This window comes from Peromyscus leucopus, chromosome 12 (assembly GCF_004664715.2).
Source record: "Peromyscus leucopus breed LL Stock chromosome 12, UCI_PerLeu_2.1, whole genome shotgun sequence".
In the NCBI taxonomy this organism is placed as follows: Eukaryota; Metazoa; Chordata; class Mammalia; order Rodentia; family Cricetidae; genus Peromyscus; species Peromyscus leucopus.
The window spans coordinates 2,462,834-2,481,480 of NC_051073.1; the positions used below are offsets into that span (position 1 = coordinate 2,462,834).

Sequence of the window (18,647 nt, forward strand, 5' to 3'; positions counted from 1 at the left end):
ATGTGCTCACACATGGATTCCATCTGAAATTACCGTGTCATGAAAAAAATACAACAGTAATGCAATATTTAGGTAGACAACAGCAACTTAGTAAGAATAAGGACATTGTTTATTTTATTTTATTTATTTATTTTTTTGAGACAGTGTCTCACTATGTAGCCCTGGAACTTGCTATGTGGACCTGGCTGGCTTGAAACTCAAAAAGATACTCCTGCCTCTGCCTCATGAGTGTTGTTGAGATTAAAGGTGTATGCCACTGTGGTTGGCTCCAGTATATTGTATTTTGAATTTAAATTGTGAAAACAAAACTATATTAATTCACACTTTCAAGACTATATTTAAATAATCTCTATACATAGAGTAATTGACCTTGTATAATGAGGCCCCCTTACCTCACTGCCTATCTGAGAGGCCTAGGATTTGTTTGATTTTTTTCAAGATATAATTTTATGTCTGCATATGTGCATTTGGATGCCTATGGAGAAGCCAGAGAGTGTCAGATTGCCTGGAGCTGGAGTTACAGGCAGGTGTGGGCAGCTGGACATGGGTGTTGGTACCTGAACTTGGATTCTCTGAAGAGCAGAGTGCTAGGAAGAGCAGCAAAGGCTTTTAACTAGTGTGTCATTTCTCCAACCACAGAGGCTTTGATTTTTGATTCCCTGGTGCTAAACACCACACAGGCTTGTTCCTTAGGTATGGAACAGAACTTCCTAAATATATAATTGACCTTAGGGGTGGGAGGACATTTGACTTAATTAAGGTCTGTGGAAGAGTTGCAGCTTGTATCTCACCAGGAATCACTGTGTAGGACATGTAAACCTCAGGCTTGCTTTGCTGAAATTGGTCTTCTCATTTTGGAAAACTTGTTGCACAGCATGGCCCTGGGATACTTGGGTCATGCTGTGTAGCTTGGCCAGTGTGTGTGATAGGACCCTTTCTATTCTGATGCTCTCCCTTTCTCCACTTCCTTCCAGTTTACTATGATGGGTATTCTAGCCAGGGATATAGAGAATAAGGGGCAGATTGTGCCAGGGGGCTGCTTGAAGGATCTCGGGGTTGTACTGCATTCTGTGTTTTAATAGTAGGATGTTGGGAAGTACGGGGTTATCTGCATATGTTTGTTTATTGTGTATGTATAGGAGCATGCTCTTGACAGTGTCCACATGTAGGTCAGAAGACAACCTCGGAAATTCTCTCCTATCATGTGGGTCCAGGCGTAAAACTCAGGTTGTCGGGCTTGGTAAAAAGGTGGCTTTCCCTGCTAAGCTGTCCTGCTACCCCTTTAATGATTTTATTTCCTGTTTGCTAACCTGTACTGATTAATATGCAGCAGACCAGAAGGGATGCCACTTCCTGCCTTGGCTCACATGGTCATGAAGATGCATTTGTGCTGATAATTAATGGGGTGCATGACTTCTTTTTTTTTTTGAGATAGGATTTCTCTGTGTTGCCTTGTCTGTCTGGAACTCGCTCTGTAGCTCAGGCTGGCCTCAAACCTAGAGATCCACCTGCCTCTGAAAAATGTGGGAGTTTGCAGTGAGGGGAGAGTAGTGAGGTGAGCACAGGTATGGACACCTGTGACCCCCAGTCACATTTGGTCATTAGAATGGTTTAAGTCTAGAAAAGTTTGATTTTCAAATACTAAACTTTGCTACTCTAATTGTTGACTTGTAGGATATTAGCCTTTTATATATCAAACAATTGAATAAACATGCCATTCACCTGTGAGAAGTAAAGAAAGCCTTCCTTCCTTCCTTCCTTCCTTCCTTCCTTCCTTCCTTCCTTCCTTCCTTCCTTCCTTCCTTCCTTCCTTTCCTTCCTTCCTTCATTCCTTCATTCCTTCATTCATTCATGGTTTTTCAAGACAGGGTTTCTCTGTGTAGAAATAGTCCTGGCTGTCCTAGAACTCACTTTGTAGACCAGGCTTACTTCAAACTCAGAGATCTCCACCTGCCTCTGCCTCCCAAGTGCTGGTATTAAAGGTGTATGTTGCCACCACCTGGCACCCTTTTAAAAAATAATTTATTTTATTTTATGTGCATTGGTGTGAGGGGTCAGATCTCCTGAAACAGGAGTTTACGGACAGTTGTGAGTTGTTATGTGGGTGCTGGAAATTGAACTTAGGTCCTCTGGAAGAGCAGCCAGTGCTTTTAACCATTGAGCTATCTTTCTATCCCAAAAACCTTTACTTTGAATTGTTTTTTATGTATTCATTTGATCATTTGGAGTGTTAATGATTCAGTCTTTGAGGACTTTTCTAGTTTAATATCACCTACTATATGGTTAATGTAAAATTGGTTTAAATTTTTTTTACTTAGAAGCCTGTGAGTGGATTTGATAGATAGAATGTTTGCTTGACATTTGCAAAGCCCCGGATGCAAACCCTATGTCTTAAAAAATGTTCAGAAAGAATAATATTTATTGAATATATTGTAGACAGTTATCCACGTTAAAGAAGATTCTGTAGCAAAGTTGTTTGCTCAGGGCTGGAGATGGCTCAGCTGTTGAGAGCTTGATGGTTACTAGAGGACTTGGGTTTTGTTTGCAGCACCCACGAGAAGGCTCATAGCATCAGTTAACTTCAGCTTTAGGGATCTGGTGTCTTCTTCTGACCTCTGACATATCAGGCATGAACTTCAAGCACGTATACATGTGTAGGCCAACCACCCACACATACAAAATAAAGTAAATCTGAAACCTTTTATAGTGCTTGCATGGTGGCTGGAGAAACGGCTCACCCAACACTCTTGCACAAGAACCTGGTTTGGTGTTTCCCAGTACTCAGGCTGTGCTGACAACTTCCTGCGCCTCCTGCCCTAGGTGGTCCTGTGCCCCTTCTGCCTGTGCTGGCCCCCATGAGCATGTAGCATATATTTCAGCACACAGTTCTACGTGTAGAGCTAAAACATACAGCTTGTTAATGTAATGTTCTTTTTCTACTGGGTCTCCTAGATTGAAGGGCAAGGACATGGAGCCGTGTTTGACTGTAAGTTTTCACAGGACGGACAACATTTTGCCTGTACAGATTCTCATGGGCATCTTCTGATATTTGGTTTTGGATGCAGCAAACCATATGAAAAGGTAATTTTTTTTCTTTTCTCCTCTTATTTTATTTTATTTTATTTTACAATACCATTCAGTTCTACATGTCAGCCACGGGTTCCCCTATTCTCCCCCCTCCCACCCCCTCCCTTACCCCCAGCCTACCCCCCATTCCCACCTCCTCCAGGGCAAATCCTCCCCCGAGGACTGCGATCAACCTGGTAGACTCAGTCCAGGCAGGTCCAGTCCCTTCCTCCCAGACTGAGCCAAGTGTCCCTGCATAAGCTCCAGGTTTCAAACAGCCAACTCATGCAATGAGCACAGGACTTGGTCCCACTGCCTAGTTGCCTCCCAAACTGATCAAGCCAATCAACTGTCTCACCTATTCAGAGGGCCTGATCCAGTTTGGGGCCTCTCAGCCTTTGGTTCATAGTTCATGTGTTTCCATTCATTTGGCTATTTTTTTTCAATAATTGAGTAAAACTGAAATTTATTATAAGCCACAGTCGTTCTAGGGACCTCCATACTATATATATAGCCTTTATGGTTCTATGGGCTGTGGTCTGATTGTTCTTTATTTTATATCTAGAATCCACTTATGAGTGAGTACATACCATGACTGTCTTTCTGGGTTTGGGTTACCTCACTCAGGATGATTTTTTCTAGTTTCATCCATTCGCCTGCAAATTTCATGCTTTCATTGTTTTTCTCTGCTGAGTAGTACTCCATTGTGTATATGTACCACATTTTTTCCATCCATTCTTCCATTGATGGGCATCTAGGTTGTTTCCAGGTTCTGGCTATTACAGATAGTGCTGCTATGAACATAGCTGAGCATGTATCTTTATGGTATGAATCAGCATTCCTTGGGTATATGCCCAAGAATGGGATGGCTGGGTCTTGAGGTAGTTCGATTCCTAATTTTCTGAGAAACAGCCATACTGATTTCCACAGTGGTTGTACAAGTTTACATTCCCATCAACAGTGGAGGAGTGTTCCCTTTGCTCCACATCCTCTCCAACATTGGTTGACATTGGTGTTTTTGATCGTAGCCATTCTAACAGGTGTAAGGTGGTATCCCAGAGTCGTTTTGATTTGCATTTCTCTGATGATTAAGGATGTTGAGCATTTCTTTAAATGTCTTTCAGCCATTTGTAGTTCTTGTTTTGTGAATTCTCTGTTTAGCTCTTTAGCCCATTTTTTAATTGGACTGTTCAGTATTTTGATGTCTAGTTTCTTGAGTTCTTTATATACTGTGGAGATAATCCTCTGTCAGATGTGGGGTTGGTGAAGATCAAAAAGGTAATTTTTAATGCTTTCTTGTAGTATATAAAATGAATAGTTGGAGAGGTAGTTTGGAAATAGTTATTTAATTTCCTGTTGCTTCTAGTTTTAAATACTTTTAATATTATTGTCCTTAACAAATAAAAATCTCAATATGTCATTCCATGATCTTTACTTTCATAGATTCCTGATCAAATGTTTTTCCATACTGACTACCGACCACTGATAAGAGATTCCAATAACTATGTCTTAGATGAGCAGACACAACAGGCACCTCATCTCATGCCCCCACCATTCTTGGTGGATGTAGATGGAAACCCTCATCCAACCAAGTACCAGAGATTAGTACCAGGTCGAGAAAACTCAGCAGACGAACATTTGGTTCCACAGCTAGGCTATGTGGCCACAAGTAAGTGCAAATTCCGTCTTTCTGTGTCTGTCTTTCTGGTTTTCCGGTTTATCTCTGGCTTGTCTGTAATTGCCTGTGTAGAGTAGGCAGGACTTGAAATTGGAGCTATCCTCCTGCTTCAGTAGGCGTGCTGAGATTACCTGGGGCTACCCACACTTCCTACCTCTGGTCCCCTTCCACTCCTAGTCTGTCTCCATTCAGAAAGGGGCAGGCCACCCATGGGCTTGAGCAAAGCATGGCACATCAAGTTGAGGCAGGAATGAGCTCCTCTCCTTGCATCAAGACTGGGCAAGGTAATCCAGCATAGGGAACAGACTCACAAAAGCCAGCTAAGCGCCAGGGACAGGTCGTAATATCCCCGCTGGGAGCCCCACAGAGAGACCAAGGTACACAACTGTCATACACATAGAGGGCCTAGGTTGATCCCATAGAGACTCCCCAACTGTTGGTCTAGAGTTCATGAGTTCCTATGATTTCATGTCAGCTGCCCCTGTGGGTTCCCCCATCATTGACCCCACTGGTTCATACAATCCCTCCTTCCTTTCTTCACCAAGACTCCTGGAGCTCAGCCCAGTGCTTGGCTGTGGATCTCTGCATCTGCTTCCATCAGTTACTGGATAGAGTATCTCTGATGACAATTAGGGCAGATTACCAATCTGATTACCTAGAGGGCCAGTTCAAGCACCCTCTCCATTATTATTAGGAGTCTTAGCTGGGGTCATCCTTGTAGCTTACTGGGGTTGCTTTGGTGTTACCTGGTGATTTTTGAGGGTTGGAGAGATGGCTCAGTAGGTAAGGGTACTTGCTGTCCAGCCTGATAAACCTGAGTTTTATACCCGTTGCTTACATGGTGGAAAGAGAAACAACTTAGTTACCCCGATTTCCATAATCACAGCATGGTGTGCTCTCCAGAGGGTCTGATGCCTCTGGCCTCTGTAGGCACCTGTACTTGCTTATGTGCCCATGAACACACAAATATATAAAGGCAGAAAAATTAAGTTTTGGAAAAATTCAAAGAATAATACAAGCACTTCTGATACTTTTTAGGTCTCCAAATGTTAGTGTTTTGCAGGATTAGTGTTTTGTTGTTTGTTGGTTGATTTATTTTTTTGGTTTTTCGAGACAGGGTTTCTCTGTGTAGTTTTGGTGTGCCTATCGTGGAGCTCGCTCTGTAGACCAGGCTGGCCTCAAACTCACAGAGATCTGCCTGGCTCTGCCTTTCCAGTGCTGGGATGGGCATGCGCCACCACCGCCTGGCTGCAGGATGAGTTTTTAAGATTTACCTATTTATGTGTGTGTGTGACTGTTAGATTTAGTGTCATTAGTATGACTGAGATTGGGCTTGTCATATTCCTCCTATTTGTTAGTCTTTTCTGTCCTTTGTGACTTTTTTGACTTTTTCTTTTAGTCTCAGGATTCATTTGAGGTCTTGATTAGGCAGGCAGGCAAGCACTTCAGGTCACAGACTCTGTCTTTTATTTTCTCAGTCTTTGATTTTGAGTCAAGATCTCACCCTCCATGAACTCTTACCTCCACCCTCTGAAAGGCATTGTTTGAAAAACAAAGGTACTTTAAAAACATGGTTGTGAGCTTGATGTAATAATTACTGGTACTAGTTACACTGGAATACCTCAATGATTTGAGCACTGGCCTGGCTAGCCCTCAGAAGACCCTGGGTTTTTAAAAACAGTATCATAAAGAAAAGAAATGCTTCACTCTCCACTACCCACTAAGATACCTCTCAAAACCTCTGGGGCAAATAGAGACTGGTTGTCTTTTGTTGGAGACTAAAAGGCCATCTTTTTTTTCCTTGAGACAGAAGAAATGTCACAGCTTCTAGTTTCTGGGCCACCACCCAGGCAGTTGGCTGTTTAGACCCCAGGTCTGGACAGCAGCTTTCAGTGGAGCACAGTGTGTACAAATAAGGGACACAGTACGCAGCAGTTACAGCAAGTCCACCCGTCACGTGAAGACTTTCTGTGACTTAGTATCTCCAGTCTTTGATTTTAACCCTTCTGTTGAGTCAATCACTCACCTGCTGTGTGTAGGGTATTCTCCTCCTAGGTTATGTTTTGAAAAGAAGTTTATCGTAGTGCTTTCTGTGTTCCTTTGTTCAGGGTGCCTGGAATCAGGGTCTTGTTCAGTGCTGGGTGGTGTTCCACCGCTGAGCTTCCTGCCAGCCCTGTTGATGTGTCTAGTGAAGCTTGTAGTTGTTCTGCTCCGATGCATCATGATGACAGATTAGTGGATGACTTTGCAGGTGACGGAGAGGTGATTGAACAGATCATAAGCCTGCAGACCAACGACAGTGGTGAAGCAAGCCCTGAATCCAGTGTTCTTGATGGGATGATTCGACAGTTGCAGCAGCAGCAAGACCAGAGACTGGGACTGGATCAGGATGTGACTGCAAATGGACTTTCCAATGGGGAAGAAACACCCCGAAGAGGGAGTAAGTACAAGTGGCATCTTTGACGTTAGCACGAGAGTACTGAAATGAAGAGAAGTGGAGTCCTCGCTAGGGACACGCATTGCAGAAACTCACGAGCAACATAGTTCTGCATCTAGTGTTCTAAAATTGCTTTGTTACTCAAAAAATAGAGTGAAAGGCTGTCAGCCCTCTTAGCTATAAAATGGAGTCTGTGTGTTTCGTGAGAGCAAACAGCAATATTTTTAAAGGAAAAGTACTTTCAGCCTTTCTCCTTGTTTTGACATTCACGTCTTTTGGGAAACTTACTTGAGTGGAGACTTAATTTCTTCTTAAATCAGAGTTTAAGGGTAAGCTAGAAGAACGTAGTCCTTCATTCTGTGTGCTGAGAGACCTACCTGGTGACTAGTGCAGAGGGATGCCCCTAGTGGGACTGTTCATTTCACACTGGTTGTTCCTCATCTCAGCAGTTGTCTTCCTTGATGGCTTTTATATTAAAAGCATAGTACCTTTGAAGGAACAAGTCCTGCTGTTTTACACATTGTGTCTCTGTCTGGGTTTGTCTGATTTTTTTTTTTTAGATTTTTTTTTTTTTAAGTCAAACATTGTAAGCAGGAGTACTAAACAGTGTTGATGTGTCTAAGGTTACCATGTGAACAGGCACGAAACATGTTTACATTTTTCTGCACCTTGCCTTTTTAGTTCTATTCTAAGAATCACTGCATACTAATGAGGGTTAGTTCTATTTTTTCTTTTTCCAAGATAGGATTTCTCTGTGCAGTCCTGCCTGTCCTGAAATTCACTCTGTAGACCAGGCTGGCCTCAAACTCACAGAGATTCACCTGGCTCTGCCTCCCGAGTGCTGGGATTAAAGGTGTGTGCCACCAACACGTGACTGCCAGTGATTTTTAATATAAATACTTGTATGTAAGGTGTGTTCTTTAGTGAAGATTAGGCCACACATTGCACTAGACTGCTTTTAGCACGTAGGAGGTTGCCTTGTCTTCTGGTCTCTTAGCTGTCTTTGCCATCACCTACCTGTCAAGTTCCACTCTCCGTGGTCCCAGGCATTGCCCTAGTACTTCATATGTGTAAAATGCATTTTTATTTATTACTTAGGGGTCTGTGTTGAGTGCATGCCATGTCACACTCTTGTGTCTGTGCATGCATGTGTGTACATGTGTGTATTGAGATTATATTGTTATCCATGGAGTCTGCTTAATGACCAGAGGAATTTATTTGGGGATTAACTTACAAGACAGAATAAAGGAATTTGTCGCTGGATCCTGGAAGGGTGAGGCACGGTCCAATACTGCTCTCTGGAGAGCTCTGCCCTGATTGGTTCCAGCATCCAGAACCTTGAGGAGGTAGTGAAGAGAGAGCAACGTATATGCATCCCAGGTCTTAATGGTCCCTAAGTGGCCACGCCCCAGGAACATGTACCTCAAGGTCATAGGCAGGTATAACAGTTACCTGTCACCTTACTAGGGGCAGTGCTTCAGGGCACGGCTCACACAGCTCCTACTACATGTGTGTGTGAATACGTGTGGAGGCCTAAAGTGGGCTGTGGAGGTGCAGGTAGTTCTGAGCTGCCTGATGTGGTGCTGGGATCCGAATTTTAGGTTCTTTATAAGAAGAGTCAGTGCTCTTAACCACTGAGCCATCTCTCCAGCCCAATTTATTTTTATTTGTGTGTGTGTGTGTGTGTGTGTGTGTGTGTGTGTGTGTGTGTGTGTGTATGTGTGTGTATGTGTGTGTTAAGTGAATAATAATTTTGAAATATTTGAAAAATATTTCCTGATAATTTTTCCTAGGTTTTAGAAGACTGAGTTTAGACATTCAGTCTCCTCCAAACATTGGTCTCCGCCGGAGTGGGCAGGTTGAAGGTGTTCGTCAGATGCATCAAAATGCTCCCCGGAGTCAAATTGCCACAGAGCGTGACCTGCAGGCTTGGAAGCGGAGAGTGGTTGTTCCTGAGGCACCACCAGGCATGTTCAGGTCTGTTGAAGGACACCTTCTTCACTGTCAGGAGAATGTTGTAATGTGATTATTTGCAGATAACCTTGTATCCCACTTGATGTAGGAATAACCATTTAGGTACATTTAAGTAATGGATGAGCAGTTTAATTGTGGAGAGAATTCAGAATTTAATTTCCCAGCATTGTTGTGTAGTGAACTCTGTTTCATCTCTGAAGACACCCATTTCCCTTCAGTGTTATTTAGAAATCAGGACCCATAGCGTCATCTCTAGGTAATTAGCATGTGTTCCTAAAAGTCAAGCATTATTTTCTCTTACCATACCTTTAAACATAAGCAGTTCTTCCATATAACCAAAGATTTAGTCAGTATTGAAATTGCCAGCTGTCTCAAATGTACCTTTTTCTTTTTTTTTTGCAAGGATGTTGTAAATTATGTTACAAGGCACATATAACACCTAACCTAGTTTTAGTATGTCAGTACCTATTGATGTTTTGTGGCTAGAGTCAATGATTTAGGTAATAATGTGATCAGGGTCTCTTGTTTACATTTTTAAAGGAGAGGTTCCTTTTTTTTTTTTTTTTTTTTTTTTTTTTTTGGTTTTTCGAGACAGGGTTTCTCTGTGTAGTTTTGGGCCTTTCCTAGAACTCACTCTGTAGCCCAGGCTGGCCTCAAACTCACAGAGATCCACCTGGCTCTGCCTTCCAAGTGCTGGGATTAGAGGCGTGCGCCACCACCGCTTGGCAGGAGAGGTTCACTCTTTTTTTTTTTTTTTTTTTTTTTTTTTGGTTTTTTGACACAGGGTTTCTCTGTGTAGCTTTGCGTCTTTCCTGGAACTCGTTTTGGAGACCAGGCTGGCCTCGAACTCACAGAGATCCACCTGCCTCTGTTTCCCGAGTGCTAGGATTAAAGGCATGCGCCACCAACGCCCGGCGAGGTTCACTCTTAAAATTTTTTTTTTAAAGATTTATTTATTTATTATGTATACAGTATTCTGTCTGCATGTGTCCCTGCAGGCCAGAAGAGGGCATCAGATCATCACAAGTGGTTGTGAGCCACCATGTGGTTGCTTGGGCGCTCTGGAAGAGCAGTCAGTGCTCTTAACCACTGAGCCACCTCTCCAGCCCTCCTCTTAGCATTCTTAATCATGCAGTTGTAACATAGATCTGTGAAAAACTGGACAAATCCTTTTTTTTGATCTTTAAAATAAAAATTTATTTTAATCCCAGCACTCGGGAGGCAGAGGCAGGCAGATCTCTATGAGTTTGAGGCCAGCCGGGTCTACAAAGTGAGTTCCAGGATAGGCTCCAAAGCTACACAGAGAAACCCTGTCTCGAAAAACCAAAAAAAAAAAAAAAAATTTTTTTTCCCCCTTCGGCTTTGTTTTAATTCAAATTTTTAAAAAGAACAGAATCTCAAGCTGGAGTGATGGTTCATTGGTTAAGAGCACTAGCTGCTCTTTTAGAGGACCTGGGTTAGATTCTCAGCACCCTCATGATGGCTTACAGCCACCTGTAGCTCTAGTTCCAGGGTCTCAGATGTGGTGCACATGTATAAGTATAGGCAAGACACTCATACCCAGTAAAAAAAAGCCCTCCCTCCATTGTTTTACTTTTTAAAAAATGTTCCTTTGAAATCTGTTTTTGTCCCTTGCACATTGTTAATAGGCAGCATGGTTAAGACACCAGCCTTTCCTACATCGAGATGTTAAAAACATCCAGCCAGATGTTTCAGTAGTGTTTAAATTAGAATCAAGAGACCTGAGTCTTTTCCACAGAGAATACAAATGCCATTTTTAAACTCATGGTAACAAGCTCTTCGGTTTGAAATTTGTCCTGTTTAAAGCATCTCCTGAGCACTGTTAATTATGTGCACTTACAGGAGTGGAACAGCACTGCTGTTTTTATTTAATGTGAGATACAAAACTGGAGTTGAATAATTTGCATAGAAACATGTTGCTTTTAATTTATTTACAGAAAGGAAGTATGATCTTTGAAAATTATGGCAGAGTCCTGAAATGAGATAGCCTGTTGAAGTGGTCCTAATAGGACCACTCCAAATTAATGAATATTTTTGTTTTGAGTATAAGTAGGTATCACTGAGGTTTGTTTTTAATAATATTCAAAAGTAAAAGTACATAAAATGTCAAGTTCTAGGCAGTTTTTTTTTGGGGTGTGTGTCTCAGGTAGGACCTCAGCTCCACAGCCTGAGTGAGGCTTGGCCTTGAGAGGATGCTCTTCCTCAGCCTCCAAGTGATGGAGGGGCACTGTGCCCAGCTCCATGTTTCTTCTAAGATTAATCGTTTCATGTGTCCTTTCAAGGTTGATAAACTGAATGGTTTTTAAAGCTGTAGTGTAGTGATTTACAGTTTGTCAGTACAGCAGCCTCTGTCACCACACACTTTATTTTGCAGGCGTTTGGAAGATTTTCGCATTGAGAAAGGCGAAGAGGAGAGAAATCTGTATGTAATAGGGAGGAAAAAGAAGTCTTTCCAGCTTTCACAAAAGGTACCTGATTCTCCTTATCACAAAATTAACATTCAGTGTTCTTTATAAAAACTTTAGTAGCTTTCTAAAAGTATAGTATCGATAGCTTGAGGTCTGTGGTCGGGTGTTTAGAGCCACCATAGACGTGTTTATTGTTAGTACGCAGTTCTGTAGCGTTGAAGGATCCTTGTTGATATCGTCTAGTGACCAGTGCATTAGCTCTCTTCCTGTCCTTTCTCAGCTGATGTGTGCTGTCTTTCTGATGGAGCCACTGTCATAGCTTGTGTAGATGCCGTGGAGGTCTGTCCAGCACTCCAGGTCTGTGGGGTACTGGGGGTTGAACCTGACTGAGGCTTGTACTTGGTAGTCACATCCCAGCCTGTGAAACTCTGTTCATGGTGGCTTTATGCCATTAATGGTGACATGGTAACTTACAAGGTAGTTATGAAAAAGGTGAGCTACTATGGTTTTTTAAAGTGCTCTAAGGAACTAAAAGTAAAAAATAACAACTCGGAATAAACAGTATTTGACAAATTTGTTTCAAATCTTTGTCTCCTTCAAAGCCATTTATAGTTAATGCCATACAATGCCCATTTTGTTGATAATGCTCATGTTTCTTTGTTTCAGTCAGAATCAGTGATTTTGGTGCCCCAGTCTAGACAACGGACTTGTAGGCGTAAATACGCAAATTATGGTAGAAGAAATGCTGGCCGGGGTGAATTATCCTCTGGCAATGAATCTTCAGGCTCGGTTAGACATGTGAGTAGAAGGCCTTCATGAAGATTGTATGTCTTACATGGGTTTTCTCACTGTTGCGTATACACATGTACTTGTGTTCTGGGGTTAGGTATTGACCTGGACATGGTAGATGTGGTAGGTCCAGGCATGGCAGTAGCACTTCTAAAACACTTTGATCTTCAGGAGAGTCTTCCAGGCATGGTTTGGCTTGCAGGCCTTTGCCAACAGGTTCTGCTGAGTTTGTCCTAATCTGCTATTTTTTTTCTTTAAACAATTTACATTTATTTTGTGTATAGATGTAGGTATAAGCATGCCATGGTGTGCTTGTGGAAGTCAGATTGTAACTTGTAGCAGGTCATGCTCTGCTTAGAACATGTGGGTTCTGGGGATCCAAGTCAGGTCATCAGGCCTGACAGCAAGCGCACCCTTTGTCCCCTGAAACTTTTCACTGATCTTGAATTAACATATCTCCCCCCTCCTTCCCCCCGGTTCAAGTCAGGGTTTCTCTGTGCAGTCCTGGCTGTCTGGAACTCATAGAAATCCACCTGCCTCTGCGTCTCCAGTGCTGGGATTAAACTGTGAGCACCACTGCCCAGCCTGAGTGAAATTCTTTATTTTGAATGTAATTCACATTTATGTGAAAATGACACATAGATGAAGATGACATTTCCCATGGTTGGTTTGGACCCTTGGTTGGCTGTCAGAGAAAGAAAACATGTTTTGCTCTGCTGTGGAGGCTGCCTGGAGTCCCTGAGCTCAGGCATCTCCCTCCCCGGTGTCTGAGATGACAGGACAGCCTTTGATTTGGCTTTCTGTTCTGTTTCTGTCGGGAAGTTTGAGGTAGGCTCCTGAGGTGTTTCCAGGTTGGCCTTGTCACCCTTGACTTCACCCTTCTGCATTCGAGATGACAAGCACATGCCACCATGCCTGCCTGAGATTCTTTTTTTTTTTTTGTCTTTTTTTTTTTTTTCTTGGTTTTTTAAGACAGGGTTTCTCTGTGTAGCTCTGGCTGTCCTGGAACTCGCTCTGTAGACCAGGCTTTGTCAAACTCAGAGATCTACCTGCCTCTGCCTCCAGAGTGCTGGGGTTAAAGGCCACCATCGCCCTACTGCCTGACTGAGATTTTTAGTTTTATCAAAATCACATACCATATGCACATGTAATATAAGAATATCTAAACATTTTTACCATTAAAGTACCATGTATCCATTTTCTCCAACCTGTACTACATTATCTGTTGTTTTCCTGTTTCTGCATTTGGGTATTCTGGAATCAAACTGATTTTGGTTACTGGTTTTTCTGCTTTTTATCATGTAACATAGTACTTTCATGCCTAAAACATATATTGGTAACATAGTAGTGTATGGCTGTAGACCTTATTTTGTTTCTTTACTTCTCAGCTGATGGATATTTGAGTTGTGTATGCTTTCCAGCTGTTTGTATGTCCATCGTTGACATTCCACCCTTGGTTATGAGCTCACGCGCTGCATCTGTGCATCCTAAACTGCCCACTTCACTTATGCTCTCTAGTGGCTAGAGGGCGGCCTGTTGTGCTTCCTATCTTCATCTGTCTAATCTCTAGAAAGTCAAAGGTCTTTTTCTTCACTTGGAGAGTGTTTTAAATCTTTGGAGAGAATCTAATTTATAGCCTGTTTCAAATTTGTTTTACTGCTATCTGTTATTTACATATTCCAGGAATGTCCTTCATCAGATATATTACTTGAGAATCATTCCTGTATTTGTGGGCAGGGTAGTCTTTACATACCTTTGGTAGTATCGCTGGAACATGAAGGTTTAAAATGTGAGGAAATATGGTGGTTACCTTTTAATCCCAGCACTTGAGAGGCAGAGGCAGGCAGAACTCTGAGTTCAAGGCCAGCCTGGTCTATAGAGTGAGTTCCAGGATAGCCAGGACTACATAGAGAAACGCTGTCTTGAAGAAAAGCCAAATAAATAAATAAATAAATAAATAAAATTTGAATTGTTTACTGATTTCTGTTTTATCCCTTGTTATGGTGCATGTAAGAGGTCTGTCTAATCCTACTGCTTGACTTTTAATGATTACTTAGAGATAGTTGACGTTTTCTTTTCAGAAACTAGCCCCCCTGTCTGTCTGTCTGTCTGTCGTCCTGAATTTGGTGTATAGCCAAGAGGATAGCCTTGACCTCCTGTAGTCCTCCTGCCTCTGTCTCCCAAGTGCTGGGATCTCAGGTCTGTGCCACTGTGCTCACTGTACGTGGTGCTGGGGCTCCAGCTCAAGGCTTCATGCGTGTTCTGAGAGCACTTTACCAGAGCGCCCCTCCCCCCAATTTGAGAAGACTTTCTAAGATTTCCTTTATGTGTGTTTGCCTGTATGTACATGTGCCTTTGTGTACCAAGTACCTGCCTTGGGGAGGTAGAGGAGCTTTGTGTACCAAGTGCCTGCCTTGGGGAGGTAGAGGAGCTTGTGAAAACCAGACTAGGGCACTGGACTTCCTGCACTGCAGTTAGAGTTAGCATACTCATGATGCAGGCATAGAGCACAGTTTCCACATCAGATGTCTTCATCTGTCTGTGCTCCTGCCTGTCTTCATCCTAGCCTGTCTCTAAGTGTTGTGAGAATTTAGTTAATAACTCATTAAAGTAGAGCTTCCTCTGTTGATGTCCGCTGCTATTCTATTGTAACTTTTATCTTGAGTATTTTTTCACTTGTATTTATAGTACTTTGTTCATATTTTTAACCCTTCATGATTTGAGGTCATTTTTGATAAACCTCATCATCCCTTCTGAATAGTATAAAGTATCTATTACGTCTCCAGTTTTTATGTCAGTTAAGTAAGGTAAACTGTGGGTCATAATCATGTCTACCTCATTTAGAATGACTGCCTCTGCCTCCCGAGTGCTGGGATTAAAGGCGTGCACCACCATCGCCCCGACTTAAGTATTTATTTTCATAGATGTCTGTGTGTGAATGTATGTGTGCCACCACTTGGGTCTGGACGTCCCGTGTCGTCCCCCCCGCCAAGACAGAGTCTTTTTGTGTAGCTCTGGCTGTCCTAGAACTCACTCTGTAGACCAGGCTGGCCTCAGACTCATAGAGATTGCCTGCCTCTGCCTCTGCCTCCGATTCTCCTCCACCACCCGCTTCAGGGTACATTTTGAGAGAGGTGATTCTGTTTTTTTTTTCCCCAGTGTGTGTGTGTTGGAGTTTGAAGTAAAGTTGTCAGGTTTGTTGGTAAGTGTTACTAAAGACAGTGCCTACTGTATTCCAGGCTTGTCTCAAACTGTGTCTCTCAGGATGACATTTCATTCCTGGCCCTTTGCTACTAACTCCTCTCCTGGCTTAAGTGATGATGTTGAGGACATTACCCAGGACTCCTGCTGCTAGACAAGCATTCTTCCAACTAAGTTACATCCCTGGCCCCTTGAAAACAGCAGCAGCAAAAGCAATGTTACTCAGTCTTGACTTCAGCTGTGTCCCCTCTGCCTCAGCCTCTTGAGTGCCTGGGACTTAGAGCGTGTACCCCATCTGGGTGTCACAAACACCGTTTCTCTTCTCTGATGAATACCTGTCAGGATATCAGTCAGCCTCACATGTTGTATTGCCTTTCATTTCCGTGGTACTCTTGCGCCTTGTGCAACACACAGTGACACATTCTCTGTCTTCTCTTAGCTTGATAGCTTATTCATTTTTATCGTAGTTCAGCATTCCATTGTTTGAAAGTAACATTTTGGTGTTTGAGTTCTGACAATTATACATGCAGACTGTAAGCATCTGTGTGCAAGTTGTTGGGAACTTTATAAACTGTTACCTCTGGAGCTTCTTTGAAAACCAGGGATTGTGTGATGAGCCTGTTTAGCTTGTGACAAACTGACAGTCTTTCAAAGTGGCTACACTCCTTTGCATTCTCATTAGCAAGAAAGGAGTGTTTCTATTGGTTCACATCTTTGTCAGTATGTTTCTGTCATCATCAGTATGATTCTAGTTAAAATCTCAGCAAGTTACTTTTGTATATATTGGCAAACTGTTTGGAGGAAAGAAAAATCCAAGACAGCTAACATAAAATTGCAGAAGAACATAAATAAATGACTGACCGTGGCTGTCATTATGACTTGTTATAGTTTTCAACACAGTGGTGTTGGGAGAAGAACCAATGAAAGTCAGGGTGTCTGGAATGCGTTACCTTTTATTAATAGGCAAAATCCACGCACAATAATTATAAGACAAATGAAGGATCTGGGCCATGTCACCAGCTGCTCCACTGTTCCCACTGGGGGTCCAGCTATCAGCTGCTGCCCTTTCCCAAGGGGGATGGAAAATCTCTCCAAGCCCACTTTTTTCTGTCTCGCTGCCAGCTCCTCCACTTTCTAAGAGAGTTTTTCGCCTTGCTTGGGTTTTTATTTGGGTATTCTGGTCACGTCCCCTTTATTAAAAACTCCGCTCTCTGGGCCAAGCTGCTCCTTACAATAGGCTGTCTTACCGATGACAGAATTCCTCTAACAATTAGGGAAACAAGGTGATCCCAAACAGATCAGTGGTCTGCTGATGTCCAGCAAAGACAACTCAGTGCTTAAGTGAGTACTCATGTAACAACAGCTGGGCATACACACCCCACAAAACCACTCTGCAACTAATCTTTCACATGCATTCACTCAGTCTGGATCTGGTGGTACATGCCTGTATTGCTGATCCTTGAGGCTGAGACCTTGTCTGTGGGGAGAAGGGAAAAAACAGCTCAAAATGAGTCAGAAACTGAATGTAAATACAAAAAGAGTTTAAAATGTGTAGAAGCTGAAGATAGAATGTAAGTGTCTTCAGAGACTGCAGGGTACTTCACATGCAGTCTTCAAATCGATCACTTTGACTAAGTGGAAATTTCAGAATTGCTCCAGAAAAGGTAAATGTAATGAGATAAAAAGACAAAACCACAAGTGGGAAAAATACTTGAGGAAAAAAAACTTGCATTCAATGTACATAAAGAACTGTTGAAATGGAGTAGTAAGAAAAACAATCCTTTTTTAAATGGGAAAGCACCTGACCGTCACTTGGTTAATAAGGTTGCATAATGGGAAGTTGCAGTGTGGAAAGCTATAGCCGTCCCTTCTCAGGGGTCGAAAGCCAGCAGCACTTAGGTACGCCATGCGCACCTCAGTACGTGGCACTGAGTACTGGAGTCGGAAGCACAAAGCCCAGGTCACAGTCCATTGTTTCTCTGACTGTGGTGGCTGTCAGCCTCACAGATTCTCTTTGGAAAATACCTTGATAAAAATAAAGATTTAGAAGCCAGGCCTGGGGCTGGAGAGATGGCTCAGTGGTTAAGAGCACTGACTGCTCTTCCAGAGGACCCAGATTCAATTTCCAGCAACCGCATGGCAGCTTACAACTGTCTGTGACTCCAGTTCCAGAGGACCTGACACCCTTGGAAAAACACCAATGCACATGAAATAATAAATGGAAGTCATGCCTGGCGATGCCCACCTGTGACCCCAGGAGTGCCAGAAATGCAAAGCCACTCTGCTACACCGTGGGAGGCCAGCCTGAACTACAAAACCTCAAAAAGCCCTTCATTGGTTTAGTGAACATGGCCTGCTTTTTAGTTTTATCTAGTTACGCTTCTGCTAATGATTTGAGTTTTTTAGGTATACTAGTCTTGTTGGGATGATTCATCAGTTTTATGACTCGTAGCCTGTGGGGTCAAATGTGAATTTTCCTCTCACACCTAGGAGACTTCGTGTGATCAGAGTGAAGGCTCTTGTTCTTCAGAAGATGACGAATGGAGAAGTGACAGAAGAAGCGAGAGTGACAGTGAGACGTCAAGGTATCTGTCTCTGTTTCGACCTCCTGAAATCAGTGTGGTCACTGCTGTTCGTAGACCGAGTTTGCCAGAGAATAATCCTGGACTAGCTCTGGACTGTACAGGATGCCCTGGAGTGCCTCACCATGTGTAGTAATGCACACTAAGTACCTGGTACATGATAAAGCGACATTTAAAATGAGTATTTCAAGTCTGTGTGCAATCTTACCTATTTATTATATTTTAAAATGTCTTTAAATAGGATCCAGGTTTCAGTATGATATTAAGCCTCCATTTTTCTCATGTTGTTTTCCTCCACACAAACTCTTTAGCCCTGCCCAGAAGCTTGCCCCTATCCATAGTACACGGATCATCCTGCCGTTGTTGTCTCTTTCTGTGGTACTCTGCCTCGTTTCTTGTCTCCTTTGCTCTGTTGTGACTGGGATCTCAGTAGTATCTTAGAGCACAAGAATGTGCATTATTTTATTCTGTTTTTTAAAGATTTATTTATT

The 18,647-nt window shown here is 42.6% G+C and overlaps 1 protein-coding gene across 6 annotated transcripts in view; it reads left to right on the forward strand.

The window, feature by feature from the left end:
- Nucleotides 1-18,647, forward strand: part of Brwd1 (bromodomain and WD repeat domain containing 1) — a 94,381-nt gene that overhangs the window by 37,251 nt on the left and 38,483 nt on the right. For all 6 annotated transcript variants that reach the window (XM_028879935.2, XM_037209612.1, XM_037209614.1 and 3 more), the window contains 7 exons: nucleotides 2,953-3,081; nucleotides 4,510-4,735; nucleotides 6,996-7,184; nucleotides 8,975-9,158; nucleotides 11,551-11,644; nucleotides 12,251-12,382; nucleotides 18,065-18,159. In XM_028879935.2, coding sequence (XP_028735768.2) covers nucleotides 2,953-3,081; nucleotides 4,510-4,735; nucleotides 6,996-7,184; nucleotides 8,975-9,158; nucleotides 11,551-11,644; nucleotides 12,251-12,382; nucleotides 18,065-18,159 — 1,049 coding nt within the window. The remainder of the gene's footprint in view (nucleotides 1-2,952; nucleotides 3,082-4,509; nucleotides 4,736-6,995; nucleotides 7,185-8,974; nucleotides 9,159-11,550; nucleotides 11,645-12,250; nucleotides 12,383-18,064; nucleotides 18,160-18,647) is intronic.